The sequence below is a fragment of the Arvicanthis niloticus genome, chromosome 1 (assembly GCF_011762505.2).
Source record: "Arvicanthis niloticus isolate mArvNil1 chromosome 1, mArvNil1.pat.X, whole genome shotgun sequence".
In the NCBI taxonomy this organism is placed as follows: domain Eukaryota; kingdom Metazoa; phylum Chordata; class Mammalia; order Rodentia; family Muridae; genus Arvicanthis; species Arvicanthis niloticus.
In genome coordinates, this window is record NC_047658.1 from 83707363 (window position 1) to 83722326 (window position 14964).

Consider the following 14964-nt stretch of genomic DNA (forward strand, 5'->3'; position numbering starts at 1 on the left):
TCTCATGCTTCTGCAGCATATCTGACTGATGACTGAGCCATCTCTCCAGCTCCTAGATGATTTCGTCTTACTTCAGGAAGCCAAGTCCTCTCTAGGGGTTGAGAAGCAGTGGGTCACATTGCCTCCTACACAGACAGAGCCATCCTGACTCTTTTCTTTTTCTTAAGATTTATTTATTTTGTGTATGTAAGTACACCATTCAGACACACCAGAAAAGGGCATCAGATCCCATTACAGATGGTTGTGAGTCACAATGTGGTTGCTGGGAATTGAACTCAGGACCTCTGGAAGAGCAGTCAGTGCTTTTAACCACTGAGCCATCTCTCCAGCTCTTGTTTTCTTTCTTTCTTTCTTTCTTTCTTTCTTTCTTTCTTTCTTTCTTTCTTGAGTGCTTTGCACTGAGTTTGGCTAAAGCCCTTTCGATTTCTCTGCAGACTGAAACGGAAGCCACTGTTCTCCTAGAACCCTGAGAACAGCAGCCAGACAGTTGCCATGCTCCTTCACACACAGGGCTATAGCTGTGAAACACAAACCAATCTGACCAGTGTGGATCTGTTGAGAAAAGGCCTACAGAAGGCTGGCTCCCTGTGGGTTGGGTATCAGCCGGCAGGTTTTGTTGTTTTTATCCGACGACTGCACCCAATTGTAGATCATCCCCTCCTTGCTTTATCTGTTATGTGACATTCCAGCTAATGTCTAAAACAAGAAGAGTACTTCTTACTTTTAAATTCCAAACGAATAGTGGCTATAATAGCTGTTCTCCCTTCTGCCCATCCAGATGCCTGGGAATCCAACTTTCCCAGTTTAAATACTTGGAAGGCTTCTCCAAACCTCCAACACACTCCTTGGCTGTGCAGGAACTTGGAAACACATACATCTCTAAACCAAACTGGCCCCTTGCCTTCTGCTTTAAGCATGTATCTCAAGTCAAGATGAATTAAATGCAAATCCAGTTTGCAACGGTCCATCACTAACAGGCCTCATTTGAACAGGCACAGTGTGTGGGTTGGATGGGGGCCCATTGTACCACTTCTGCTGTCTTGGATTAGATTGGGCCTGGCCAGCGCAAACCAGCTCAAATAGGATCCTTGCCTGGGGTGGAAAAGGGATCCTTACCCCTCAGGCCTCCAAACTCACTCAACTGTCACGGAGCTGTCAGTGAGACGGCTCTCTCATACGTGAACATAATGAGGGTGAGGCAGAGAGTAAGTGCACACAGTCCATGGTGAATGAATACAGGCAGCAAGAACCGGGACACAGATGAGGTTAATATTTTAATCTATACATCACTTTTTTTTTTTTTTTTGCAAACCATTACACTTTTATTTAAATTAACTTTTTCTTGCAAAATATTCATTTCATTTTTTTCCAACAAAATCTTATAAAGGCAAAAAATAAAATCTTATTTTGGCAAATGTCATGAAGTTGATACTGGCAGCATGTGGAGTTAGTTAAAAATAGACAGTAACTTCTAAATATACTCAAGGATTCTTTTTCTTCTTTTAAGCATAGTCAAAGACAAATTTTTGTTTAAAATGTGGCTCCACCCAATGAAGGTGTTTATGGTTTTCATTGCTTCCTGCATGTAGACTATCTTGAGACAAGTCAAATAAAGGGCCAAACCAGAGTCTGGCATGGCTGCCTCCTCCTCAGCTGGGCTGGAGTCAAGTCATAATCCTGTGTCCTGGCCCTGCCTGACCACCTCACCAGACCTAGTCAAGGGAAGCTGTCCTGGGTTTCCCCACAACAGGAAGCACAGGTTTTTTTGTATTGCTTGGGTGGAGGGACGGCTCAAAGCTAGGCATTTGCAAGCAGATGCCACCCAATGCTGAGTTTATTGCTATTACACATCTCCACTTTCCACTTCACAGTGGCTTTTTTTTTCCTTCTTCTTCTGAGAATTGTTTGCTGAGGGAACTTCACTTCACTGACAGCTGGAGAAGCCAAGGCTTTTGAGCATATGTTGCTCCTCAGTCAGAACCAAGAGCCAAGGCACAACAGACAAGCTCCATGGGGCCATCCAGGTAGAGTTTCCAGGGCATCAGCTCAGGGATGCGGACTTTGCAGTTAACTGCCTCTCTTTTCCTGGAGAGCGTAATGAGCTTCATACTGGAATCCACTGTCTGGGTTCATGAGTGGTGGAAAGACCCCTGTTTGCCTTGTCCCTGTCCCCACCCCTATGCCACCCCACTCCCATAGTACCTGAATCCCTATGTGTGGCTACAAAACCCTGCAGGCTCACCTTACCAGCCATTCAGTCCTTTAGGTGAGCATTATAAAATATATTCTGATTCTAAAATACAGTATATTTTACATCGTGTATCAAAAGTGCTTCTGTCATCTGTAAAAAGGAATCTGGACTGAAACAAATGGGCATGTGTTAAGATGAAGCCCTGGTTCTGTGCAGCACCCACCATGGTGGGTGGGTTGCTCTCTCCTCCAGCCAGAGCCCCTGCTCAGCTGGAAGGGCTTCCACTGGGGTGGAGAGAACCATATTCCAGGAAGATGCTGGTTTCGCTGGGCCCCCGGCTCCAGGCTTCTCTGTATACTGGATCATGGGTCCGTTACTGCTTGGGCTGGCAAAAAGCACAGGAGACAATGAGAGGCTGGCGAACCTTTGTTCCTGTTCTCAGAGTGGGCATGTTTGTGCACACGCATGACAGGGGCTCGCAGATGGAACAGAAGAGCAGGGTGTGTGGGCAAGGCGGCCGCTGTCAGGGAACCTTTTCTTCTATGACCCAAAGCATTGGGTTTCACTTTCCTTCCACCTCTACGAAACTACTGTGTGTAAATGGCCTTGCCCTTTATTCTCTGGAGGACTAGATAGCCCCACCTCTATGACCTTGTTTTCTAATCTAAGAACAGAATGGTTCTAACCTGTCTGTGGTGCCATGAGAGGAAGAAGCATAGCTGAGCTCTGGAGAGAGCATCTAAGGCCTAGCACAAGACAGAGTCTGGGGCTTAAAAGTGAATAGAGCCTGGCACCTCTGCCTGCTCAGATTTCTAAGAAAACATATATATAACAGAGGTCCTGGTAAGTACCAGAGGCCTTTACAAAGGACATGGCTGCAGTTTTCCATGGAGGTCTGTTCTACCCTTCTTGACAGCCAGACTAGGCCCAAGCTGGCTTACCTCCTCCTGCCTGCAGGCTGGCTAGAGCGTGTCAGCTGTGAATCAGGGGCAGTCCTAAGTTAGAGGGCCCCAGTGCAAAGCGATAACCCCATCAGCTTCTTCTGCAGACCCTTGGAGCTTCTGGGGGTGGCCCAGATGAGCCCACAAGTCAGCAGTGATGGAGAATAAAAATTGCGTGTTCATACTAAAGGCCTTAGCACCCTGACATAAGCTTCATATCCTTGAGCAAGTCCCTTGGGTATCTGAGCTGCATCTCCTCAGCCACAAAATGGAGTGAACAGCTTTATAGGGTGGTTGTGAGATCAGGAGACACTCAGCACAATGCCTAGCACTCAGCAGTCCCTCAACAAGGTTAGCCATAATCCAGCAAAGGAAAGAGAAGGGAACTCTGCAAACTGACAGCAAGACAGACTATTAGAGAGAGACTGGCTGCAGGGGACTCTAGTGTGATCACTGTGGTCCAGGTGAGGATACAGACAGGACAGCTAACATAGGCCATGAATTCACTCACAGCTGGTCAGGAGCTGGGCCTGCTGGCTCCTGGGGGTGGAGGTGGGGTACGGATAGTGAGGGCGGACCTCCTTCCTTTACCTACTGCCTGTCCTTGTCAGCCATTCACTTCATGGGGTCATACCAAGCATCCTTGTGGGTTGTTGTCTTGGACTTTCCTCTGTCTCTTCCCTAAGGCACTCAGTGACTGATAACAGGCCAGGCCTGTGTGAGGACTGAGCCCAGTCTCTTGGGGTCTGTTTGTCTTCTGTAACCTTGGACTGTAACCCAGCCCTGAAAGAGTGAGGCCTAAGTCTTCCTTTCCCAGACACTGGCAAGGTGTCCTGTGCTGTTCTGGGGGACATCAAGCTGCCTTGGGAAGAGGGAATGAGCAAGTGCAGCTAGTGCCCTAGAAGACAGGCCAAACCCATGGCCTATAGACTGTATGTGGCCCAGGATAGCTGTGGATGCAGCCCAGCACAAAATCCTAAATGGATTTAAAACGTGACAAGATTTTTTGCAGTTCTTCTCTTGCACCTCAACTGTACAGTTCTGCAGCATGAACTCTCTAAATGGTGACATCATTTATCGGTTGCAAAGGGCTGGAAACTCCCCCAAGGTATTTCAGCACAATAGCACCTTTGATGTCGACCTCTATTGAGGTCTGAGGACTGAGTTCCTTAAAGGTAAATCTCTTCCAACTGTATCCCACTCCACCCCCAGCGGCCGCAGTGCCAATGGAAGGAAGCAACAGCAAGGGGCATTGCAGTCAGCTCAGCGGCAGTGGGAAGGCAGGAGGCGCATGCTCAGACTACGGGTGGGCGCACAGCAGCAGGTCAGCTAGGCGGGGCTCTTACTTGGAAGGTGTTAGACAAAGGTGTAGTGCAGTCCGTTGCTTAAGGGGGGGTAAGGTGGCACCGTCCTGGAGGACAGGGGGGCTTTAGGCGGGAGGAGGGCCAGCTGCTGCACTAGACAGAGTACACAGGAATCAAGCAGTGTGTTAGAGTGATCTGTCCACCCACACCAACTTATGCCCTGCCTGGAAAGACTGTGTGGCCTGGGCTGACTGCCCCCGACTAATTAATGGCCTGGTCCTGGGGGCAGATCCATGAGACCTAGCTTGCCTGTAGTTTCTGATTCAGGGGAGAGAGCAAGACAGAAGAAAGGTGTGGAACAGGGGGTAGGGCAGGGTAGAGCTGGGGTCATCAGCTGTGCGGGAGAGAGCAGGAGGGATTGCTCGGAGTGAGCACAAGCTGGGAACGGAGCTCAGTGGGTCAGCCCAGCATACCAGAAGCCCTGAGTTCAACCCCCAGTACCATCTAAGATGTGGTAGAGGCACAGAGGGGAGAAAGCACAGCATGGGGAGGTGCTTGGAGGGCAGGGGCAGCCTTCCAGGGAGGGGCTCAAAGGCTGCTGAGATGGGATTGCCCAAGTCCCAGCCACAGAGCAACACAAGACCACTTTCAGCCCCTCTACATGTCTCAGACAAAATGGGGACAGCAGACATCAGAGACTCTGCTTTAGTCTGGTTTTGTTTTGAGACAGGGCCTTAGTGTAGTCTACGCTGGGCCTAAACTTGCTATATAATCAAGAATGACTTTGAAATCCTGATCAACCTGTCTACACCTCCTTAGCTGGGAACAAGCCACCACACAAGGCTGTATTTCTAGGAGCTCCATAGCATCAGGGCATGGGGACAGAGAACAAGCTACTCCTGAGAGTCTGGCATTTGTCTGATCATTTGTCACTCACAAGCCTCTCCACAAGCCATGCCTAAACTGCTTCCCACTCCAGACTCCCCAGTGCTGGTAGCCAGGGGGCCTGCTGGTCTCACGCTAGAGCAGGTGGATTAGAGGACCAGAAGATAGAATGGTACCACTCTGAGTCCTCTGACTGTCTCAGAAGTATAGTTGGCCAGGAGCACTACATACAGACACAATGGCCTCTGTATAAGGGGCAAATCACACTGGATGAACTGTAAGACTACCACAGAGAGAGATGTGAACAGAGGGAGGAGCCCACAGATCCTTTTCTGAGTCTCTTTTACTGTTTTCTTTGTGACAAGGTCTCACTCTAGTTCAAGCTAGCCTAGCCTATAGCATACACGCAGCAATCCTCCTGCCTCAGCTTCCTGACCACTGGGTTTACAGACATATGCTTAAAGCAGCCTTCATATACAACACAGCAGCCGTATGCTTCTTCTAAACCATGGGGATATTCTTTTGGCTAGGCTGGCAAAGCCTCAATTCTTGAGTTTCCTACTTTCTGTCACAGGGTCACTGACAAGGTGAGTGAGTAGATTTGACTTAAGGCCAAGAAGGGTTTCTAGGCAGAGGTCAAAGGAGCTCTGTACTTTGCCCCATCATGAAAGCCCTGCTCCAGTGTCACATCTGCCTCTTCTTCCTAAGGAAAGAAATGTCCCTGTTGCCTTGTCTCAGAGCTGGCAGATATGGAGCTGAGTGACAGCTCTCTGTCACTTGGGTAAGGTAGGGCTGAGTGACAGCTCTCTGTCACTTGGGTAAGGTAGGGCCGAGAATATACCCTTACCTGCCAACATCTGCTAACTTCCTGGTTCTAGGACAAGTCACCAAGAGCAGCAGGCAGGGACTGGGCCCTGGAAGTTGGCACCCACAGCCTTACCTGCTACCTGCTTGCTGCGCTGAGAGGCCTCTGAGGCCAGGGCATAGGAAATGTTGATTATCCGCTCCTGCTCCTGCAGCTGCGAGTCCAGGTCGGCCAGGCTGTTGCGGTCCTGGCCCGGTGGCTGCAGGTTGCACATGCTGTTGGGGACCAGAGAGAAGGTTGTGAGTCTCAACACCCAGCCACCAGCCTCACATGTGGCTTCAAGGAGGTGAATCTTCAACACTTTGAGGGCATCAGATGTGTGTTGCCCATTTTCTTCCAAGACACGAATGTTTACTTCTCCCTAAACCCACAATGAACACAACTCAGTTCCTCCGGTAGGCCTCAAGTTAAGGGCTATAGCTGGGGACTCCTGATAAATCCAGATATGAAATGGTTAATATAACTCTAAAAGGAACGCTCAGAGATCAGAAAAACTTACTGTTGACAACTTACTGTTGTCAAGCTCAGTGTTCAGAAAGTAGGTAAAGCCTGCGCCCATCTATGGATCCATATGGGAGTGTGGCCACAAATGCTATCAGGACTATCACTGAAAGTGACCTTCACTAAGTCCACCTCTCTAATGTCTTGCCAGTCAACAAGCTTTCTTGTTGGAATACCTGCCAACCCCCTTCAATCAGAAGAATTTATTTGAAACAAAGCCTAGCAAAATGTTGGCCAGTCAGCCTGGCCTGGGTCTTCTCATGGCTGAGCTATCACCTGAGATGGAGTCTGTGAGACTTCTAGATTTGAGCAAGGCTGACCTTGACCGGGCAAGGATGTTTCGTATCTTCTCCGCCTTTTGGTACCGTGCCTGCAGCTCCTCCAGGCTGGGTGGTTCCTCAGGGTCTAGTTCTACATACCGCTCTGGGATGGAGACCTTCTCTGGTTTAGACAGCTGGGGAGAGGATCAGGTGGTAGGATGAGGGGTAAGCTCAGATGCTCTGGTCTGAGACATGTTTTTCCCACTCTTCCTACCTTGTGAGAAGCAACAAAGTGTACAGATGTTGTTCCCACTCTGCTTCCCCTCCCTTAACAGCATGATCACCCACGATCAGACGGGTGGCCTGAGAGGATTATGGTCGCAGGGGTGATGGAGACCTCAGGTGAAGGGAGGTAGGCTTCACTGAGAGCTCATTTAGTTGGGGGAAATGAAGGCTGTTTAACCCTTTGGGGAGTGGGTAAGTATGCATCACTGGCTGGGGCGAGGTGCTGCAAGTGCCGCATGTGAACAAGAAAGAATTCCAGGTACTGCTGGACAGGACCTTATAAGGGGAAAGAAACTGAACCTGGCTGCTGGGCTATGAGACCTCCTCTGGTGTGGAAAGGTAAGAGTACTGGTGCACCGGGATATGCAGGTTCAGGGCTGGAATGTGTGTGTGCGTGTGTGTGTGTGTGTGTGTGTCGGGGATGGAGAGGGCGGGGCATGATCCTATTCCTGCCAACATCAGGAAAAAAAGTTTTAGGATTTGGACATGCCTCAACCCCACTCTTGCTCTGGGCTTATTCCCCACAGCTCGCCCAGCCCCGCACACATAGGTGAAGAAACTTGCAAAGATCATCAAATGAATCAGTTATGGAACCTGGGTCTCACACCAAAGTACATGCTCTTCCTGCTACACTAGACAGCTTTCTAGAGCCCAAGGGAAAAGGGAAACAGCAAGGCAGGCAACACACTGAGACTCTCACAGGAAGCACTTGATCCCCAGTGAGCTGAAGCCCCAGCCACACAGGATCATGGGCGCTCCGGTGTTCCTCCCACCTAAGGAGCTTTCTTCTGCTCTGTCTAATTCAGGGACCTGGCACTGAGTAGTCCTTCAGTAAATCCTCTGTAATGGATGAATGATGGGTAGATGGGTAGAAGGAAGGAGGAAGCAAAAGTCCTGTGTCCTACTTCAGGGCTGAGATAGCACTGGAGGGGCAGAGACAAGTGGATCTCAAGTCCACAAAGTGAGTTCCAGGCCAGCCAGGGCTACCTAGAAAGGCCCTGTCTCAAAATAAAAAACAACAAAGCCCAACCAACCAAACAAATAAACAGACAAGAAAAGGTCAAACCACAGCCAGGCAGCTTAGAGACCACCCGTAACTAATGGGGTGAGCTGACATGACCGTAGTAAAACCTTTCCCATCTCAAACACACTTCTGAGTTTGGGGGGCATATAGGTCAGACCTGACTGACTGAAAAGCTTAAACCAATAATAACAGCATGCAACCGGTTAATAACCAAGGTGCTCTTCATACTTCTGAGCAGAACATAGACTTTTACCTTCACCTCAGAGGATGAAGCCTGGCGTCCTCTCTTAGTTCTCAACCCTGTCCCCAGCTTGACGCTGCAGGTTTATCTAAGGTACCTTTCCTAAAAGTGCTCTCATTCGTTCTTCTGGAAAAGTGCTCTGGGAGTGGGGGTGGGGTAGGTGGGATGCTCCCATCCCTAACCCCTCCCCACATGCTACCTATAGATTCAGCATTCATAGCACCCCTTTCCTGCAAAAATGTTTAATAATTTGCACATTTGAGAGACAGAGCAGCAGGTAAGGGTGCTTGCTGCCAAGCCTGATGACTCAAGTTTGATCTTGGGGAGCCACATGGTAGGAAAGAACCAACTCCACCGGTTGTCTCAGTAAATTAAAAAAAAAAAAAAAAAAAAAATTAAAGGTAATTTTTTTTTTAATGGCCAGCACCAGTCAGAATCCCTGATTTTAACCTGCTGTTCAAAGCTCTGAAAACCCCCAACTATACTTTTAGGACTGTTTAAGCTTGTGATTTTCAAACTGTCATCTTAGTTTGCTTCAAGGTAGTTTTCTTCCCCCTTAACTGGGTGGATTTTAGTCTCAGTAGCAGAACTGAACCCATGTGGCCCTTCGCTTTGTTGAAAGGTGGCAAGAAAAATCTGTCATCTGACCAGGACGGATCTAGAGAAGGAAGTAGACTGCCTGCATTGTAGCAGGAGGAATTGGCTTAGAGATAAGGAAAGACATTTTCCCAGGGGCTGTCAGGCCAGCAGAGGGCATCCTTGCATTGTCAAGATAGCACATGGAGGTCCTTTGTGAATAAGAAAGCCCAGACTGTTGGCTCCCACTGTTTAGGTTGTCAGATGAAAAGGCCTGGGGCCAGGAGGCTGGATTTACTGACTTCGAGAACCAAAGACTCAGAAACTCAAACACCAACTTACCCACAGTGTTCTCTTTGTTCTCAGAGGCCCCTCTCCCCATGAATCCATAAACATTCCAAAAACAAACAAACAAAAAAAACCCCAAAAAACAAAACCAACTTGTAAATGAATCTGCCCTGTCTCTGGAAAACAAGAGGGCTAGGTATATAGTTCTATGTACTTGGCATGTGTGAAACCCAGATTTTAACACATAACAACAGTGGCACACACCCCCGCCCCCCTCCCCTCTGCCTCCCAGTAAGGCACTTGAGGCTCTGTCCAAGTCAGACAGACCTAAACTCAGCCTACACCTGGGAAAAATGAGGCAGGCCAAATTCCCATGCAAATGTTTTAGGGCACTGAAAAATCCATACAGCAATGTCATCAGCAGACATTTGTAGCATATCTACTGTGTGTCATCTCAGCGCTAGGGACACAAAGGACACACTGCCCACAGACCAAAGGTGACCAGAGATGTCTACAAGACTCTGACTGGCACTCAGGCACTCCCTCCCTACCTTTCTCTTGCTTTGCTTTCCTAGGCCTGACCTGTCATGAGGCACATGAGCCACCAGAGGGCAGCAGAAGAGTTCAGACCGAAATTGGCTCCAGTCCTGGCTGGAAATGTCTCCAGTGACTTTTCAGACCTGTCCTGTATTTTCCCACCATGTAGGATAGTTACAGTCTGACTAAGAGGTCATTTTCAAGGGCCACCACTAATGATCCAGGGAACATTTTTTAATCCTCTTGGGAACATGCTTAGTCACTTAATTCTCCCAGATCACCATTAAGGAATGGGCACAATTTGCTCCCAATTACAGAAATAGGCTTAAACATTAATAAGAACACTGGCGCCTTTTTGGTCTCAAGCCTCCGTTCATGTATCTACCTTCTTGGAGAACAGTGAAGCCAAACCCTGCCTGGTACTTCTAGACAGCATGAAGGAAGCCCCTATCCTCACCTCTTTGTTGATATCCAAGTCATAGTCTTGTGGCTCCAGGTCCAACTCCATGACAGGTGTGGCTTGCACTTTCAGCCAGCCCTCCTCTTTGTCTTTTCTGTCTCCTTGCGCAGCCCGCTCCAGCAACTGCAGGTCAAAATCTTGTTCTCGCTTCCACTGGCAACAGAGGAGAGGGTTAGCCTCACTTCCCGACCCATTAAAGAGCCACACAGGGCCCTGAGGCCTGGGGTCCTGGGAAGATGGACTTTTGAGACATTAGGTAAGTGTCATAGCTGTGTGTGTAACTGAAAACAAGGCCTCTGCTGTTGTCCTGTGGCCTCTTCCACACTGCTGGCTGTGCTCTGATCTAGGACCTTGAGTATTCTAACGTGCATCCTCAGCATTCTGGAGAAAGACCCATGACAGTTGTCCACAGGCATCCAAAATGTTCCCAGGTGTAAGAGGGCGACCTGCCCCTCTTAAATACCCCTCCCTCCAAAGCCTTCTGGTTTAGGAGCCATACACTCTGGGCAGATGTACCAACAGTGGGGAAAAAAATAAGCCCTTCACAGCCTTCAAGCTCTTAGGGATGACCTCTCTGCTAGGAGTTCAGGGAAGGTCTGGTGCAGAGTTGCTGAACCTACATCCCAGCGTTGGTAGAGAGTTCCAATCAGTTCCAAGGAGTTGGTTGGCCATCAGTGTAGCAAACTGCTGTGGGAAATGGTAACCATTTGAGGTAAGACATTTTCCTTAAACTAGAAAACAAACTAAAAGTGAGATCAGATGGAATAGCTCCAAGGCTGTTTCACAGTGGCAACTTTGTATCAATTTCTCATTCCAGGAAGGAAAAATCTACCCAAGCACATCTGCACAGTTCCAAGATGGCTTCCTGTTCACTTCAGACCTCTGACCTTAAAAGAACAAAGGACTCTCTTGTGAGGATGAGCTGATACTTATGCCTCAGGTTACCTCCTCCATCTTACTCCATTCACCTCACAATACCCCAGCAGCCAAAGATGCTTCACACCCCACCAGGGCCCCCAAGCCCATCGCCATGTCAGCACGTTCCACACATTCATGCACAAGCTCAGGTTCTCCATAGCAAACCAATAGAAGTGTGTGAGGTGATGGTTTTCCAATTAGTTTGGAAGACTTAGGCTAACTGAAGTTCAGGGATAAATTTAATGGTTCACAAAGAAAACACACAATTCCTTACATGCTCACAAGTGCTCAAAAAGAGACAAGTCCTCATTTAAACCCAGCCTGATTGCTTCCACAAACAGCAAAAGTTCACCGCACTCTGCAAATACCCTGTGGAAGAACCACGCCAATCCGTCATGGGAAGCAACATTTTTATTGGCGTTGATGAGACTTACACAAGCCTTCCCCCCACTCCCAAGAAAAAGTACAAGGTATTGGAGTTATGGTTCTGAAATACTCTCTCTATTCCAGACAGCAGGTTGTAGAAAGTCAGGTTACGCCATATGATGTTTACTTATAATACTTAAAAGTTAATGGGTTTATAGCTTTTAAAGACATTATTCTAGTCATTTGGTGACTAACAGCTGCAGAGAGGCCCTCTGAATACAGTTTATTTTGCTATCTGTTCAAGTTACTAAATCAGAATTACAAAAGCTTTTCCATAAGGAATCGTAGGATCAGATAGGAGGAATTACCATCAAATGGCCTCAGACTATGCACTCTCTAAAGTTGATGTTTACTGTCCAGTATAAGGCATGGAGTCAGTAAATCCCCAATGCCCAGACTTCTGCTAATGACTGTGGTCCTCACAGAGCAGCTTTTGGGATGAGTAAATTACCAGTCAGTTGGCCTACACAAAGCAGAGCAGTGGAAAGGTAAGCCACACCTAGGAATGCCTGCTAGGCTAGGGAGCCGTGAGCTGCTAGTATAAGCCTGGTCAGAGACAGCACTGGCCAGTTAGAGAGGGGCCAGTACCAATTCAGAATGTCTGTAAAGACAATCAGGCAGGATTAGAGGCAATGAGCAGCGGACACTAAAAGCATAGGAGCTTGTGCAATGAATGAGGGAGGGAGCAGTCAGGCTAGAGGGCTGGGGAACTGGAGGCTCCAAACCCAAAAGCCAAATGGAATGTCCCCACAATGGGCCTAAGGCAACCGTGGGCAGGTGCAGTGTCAGTCATCAGGGGCAGCACCAATTTCCCCAGCCCTCCCGAGTACCTGAGGCCTCAGCACTGCGGGCTGTGGGAGACCACCAGCACCTCAGGGTTGGGGACGCCAACCCTTATTCAGTTGTCTCCCAGGCTGCAGTATCTGCCTGGGGGATTAGGAGGCTGTGTGGTTGACTTGCACATCACACCGTTCCTCTCCATCTTCCTCTACTCCTTGAATCCTACATTCTCAAGTCCTTAATTCAGCCCAGAGCCTCCTCTCACTTAGTGTGGAGAGAGGATGAGGCCTCTGTTGCTAGATTCTCCCCACTACTCTGTTTTCCGGTCATCCTCTGGCCAGCTCACACGTGCAGCTGGGGTTGTGGACAAGCAGCCCCTCGGGATGTTCTCTTAACCATGTAAGTCACCCTGGGAGGTGACGTGTGTCTGCTTGGGGGACTTGGGGAAGTTCTGGCCTCTGTCCCAGCCCCCACTAACATACTGAGCCAAGATCTCCAGGCAGTGGCTGGCTGAGGTATCGGGCTGAGAGCAGACCCGTCCTCTCTCCTTGGCTCAGGGTCCTCTTGCGCTCCCGGACCAGAGCCTTCTGGTGTCGCTTCATCCGCTCCAACTGCTCCTCTGCACTCATCTTGCCCCGCTGGTGGTCTCCTGAGTACAGGCGCTCCAAGGCACTCTTGGGTCTCTGAGGAGGAAGTGAGACACAGAATAGATGTGGGGTGAGAGGCATTGCTCCTTCCTGCTTCTAATGCAGGGTCTCAGGTAGCCTAGGCTGGCCTTAATTCACTACTTGGCCAAGGACAACCTTAAACTCCTGACCCTCCCAGCTGTTCCTCCCAAATGCTGGGATTCCAGGTGTTGACAATTAAACCTGATTTATGCAGTGCTGGGTGGGGATCAATCAATCAAACCCAGGGGCTTGCACATGCTAGGCAAACGATCTACCAATTAAGCCACACCCCTGACCTCTCCCTGCGTAGTCTCTTTGGGTTCATCTTAGCCACAGAAAATCACTTCTTCTAGTTACCCAATGCTCCTCATCCTAATGAGTTTTCTGGGCAGAGGCTGACCAAGGCTGGGCCTACCCAGCTGAGTTGACAATCTGCACTCCAGGGTGAACCTAGGGTACAGGTCTTTTGGACTTCTCATGGCCTTTATAGGCTTGGCAGTCATCAGAAAATAAAGATGGCCTTTTTGGTGAGTGGTGTGTGTGTGTGTAAGAGAGAAAGAGAAAGAGAGAGAGAAAGAGAGAGAGAGAGAGAGAGAGAGAGAGAGAGAGAGAGAGAGGGGAAGAAGAAGAAGGAGGAGGAAGAGGAGGAGAAGAAGACTACGATGACGACGATTCTAAGTTCCCATGGCTTCCTGGTCACTGCTACCCCAGGGCCCCTTCCTTCTATGGAGTGTGAGCCCCTCCACATCCCATGGCCACTTACAGAGAAGGTCGCACTGTTGTTTTCGGCATTCAGACCCCTCCGGAGGGTGACATAGGGAGCAATAGTGGACGACTGCTGGAGCCTGGACGTGGAGCCCGAGAGCCCTTAGCAAGGAAGACAGACTCAGGTGTATGTGTGCTGTAGCTGGACAAACGCCAAGTCTCCCTAATCACCCTCACACACACCCCTCTCCTGAGGGACCAAAGAGCCCTGCAAACAACCCCCTAGTCCTGGTCTTTCCTCCTTGGGCCTAGATGAGGCAGGACACACAGAGAGAAGAGGATTGGCCTGGGTGGCCTTTGGTCCTACAGAGCTGTGCACCGCCCTAGCTCTGCTTCCATGCAAGAAGTGCGGGGCTCACAGCAGGCAGAAAGGGATACAAGAACCTCCATCCTTCTGCCTCATGGAGAATCCAGCTAGGGATAAACAGGGAGCACAGTGAAGAGACTGAAGAAAGGACTCCCTGAGTCTTAGGCTGACACAGGTCTGCTATGACCTCGTTGCTGGTTCCCAGCACCCCAGCCTGAAGGCTGCCATGATCTGGAGCCAGAGCTCTGAGATTGGTGCCCCCTCTGTGATCAGCTAACTGGCAGTTGTTTAATTTCTTTTACCTTAACTTTATCTATGGGTATTGGATGTGTGTGTGTGTGTGTGTGTGTGTGTGTGTATAACATGCAAGAGTTATGTGGACAGTTGTGAACCACCATGTAGATGCTGGGAATTGAACTTGGGTCCTCTGAAAGAGCAGTCAGCACTCTTAACCACTAAACAGTCTTTCCAGCCCCTGCCTCCCTTTCTTGATCTCTAAAATGGGAATCCTAACAGCACCTGCCTACCAGCACTGTTGAGTGTGAATGAGGTTCATACAGAACAGTTCAACTGTGTCAGACTTTAAGGCAATCACTGTTGTTGCTCTTGGAGCCAAAAAGGGGGAGGAAAACCAAACTACTCCTGAAGTCAGACCAGTCCTCGCTCTCAACAATCATAGCTAGATCCAAGCTGCAGGCCAGGATCTGAGGTCTGGGTAGAAGTTGTGAGTGTGTGCAAGAGT

At 49.1% G+C, this 14964-nt stretch overlaps 1 protein-coding gene across 19 annotated transcripts in view; it reads right to left on the reverse strand.

Moving 5' to 3' along the window:
• Positions 1 to 330: 330 nt before the first annotated feature.
• Plekha7 (pleckstrin homology domain containing A7) overlaps positions 331 to 14964 on the reverse strand; it is a 185389-nt gene continuing 170755 nt past the window's right edge. For 11 of the 19 annotated variants that reach the window (XM_076941463.1, XM_076941443.1, XM_076941438.1 and 8 more), the window contains 6 exons: positions 13914 to 14017; positions 12965 to 13165; positions 10356 to 10511; positions 7008 to 7141; positions 6262 to 6401; positions 331 to 4589 (listed from right to left, as the gene is read on the reverse strand). In XM_076941463.1, coding sequence (XP_076797578.1) covers positions 4489 to 4589; positions 6262 to 6401; positions 7008 to 7141; positions 10356 to 10511; positions 12965 to 13165; positions 13914 to 14017 — 836 coding nt within the window. In that variant the 3' untranslated portion in view covers positions 331 to 4488. Of the gene's footprint in view, positions 6402 to 7007; positions 7142 to 10355; positions 10512 to 12964; positions 13166 to 13913; positions 14018 to 14964 lie in introns of all 19 variants that reach the window. The other 8 variants (XM_034509541.2, XM_076941457.1, XM_076941419.1 and 5 more) reach the window with 5 other exon arrangements.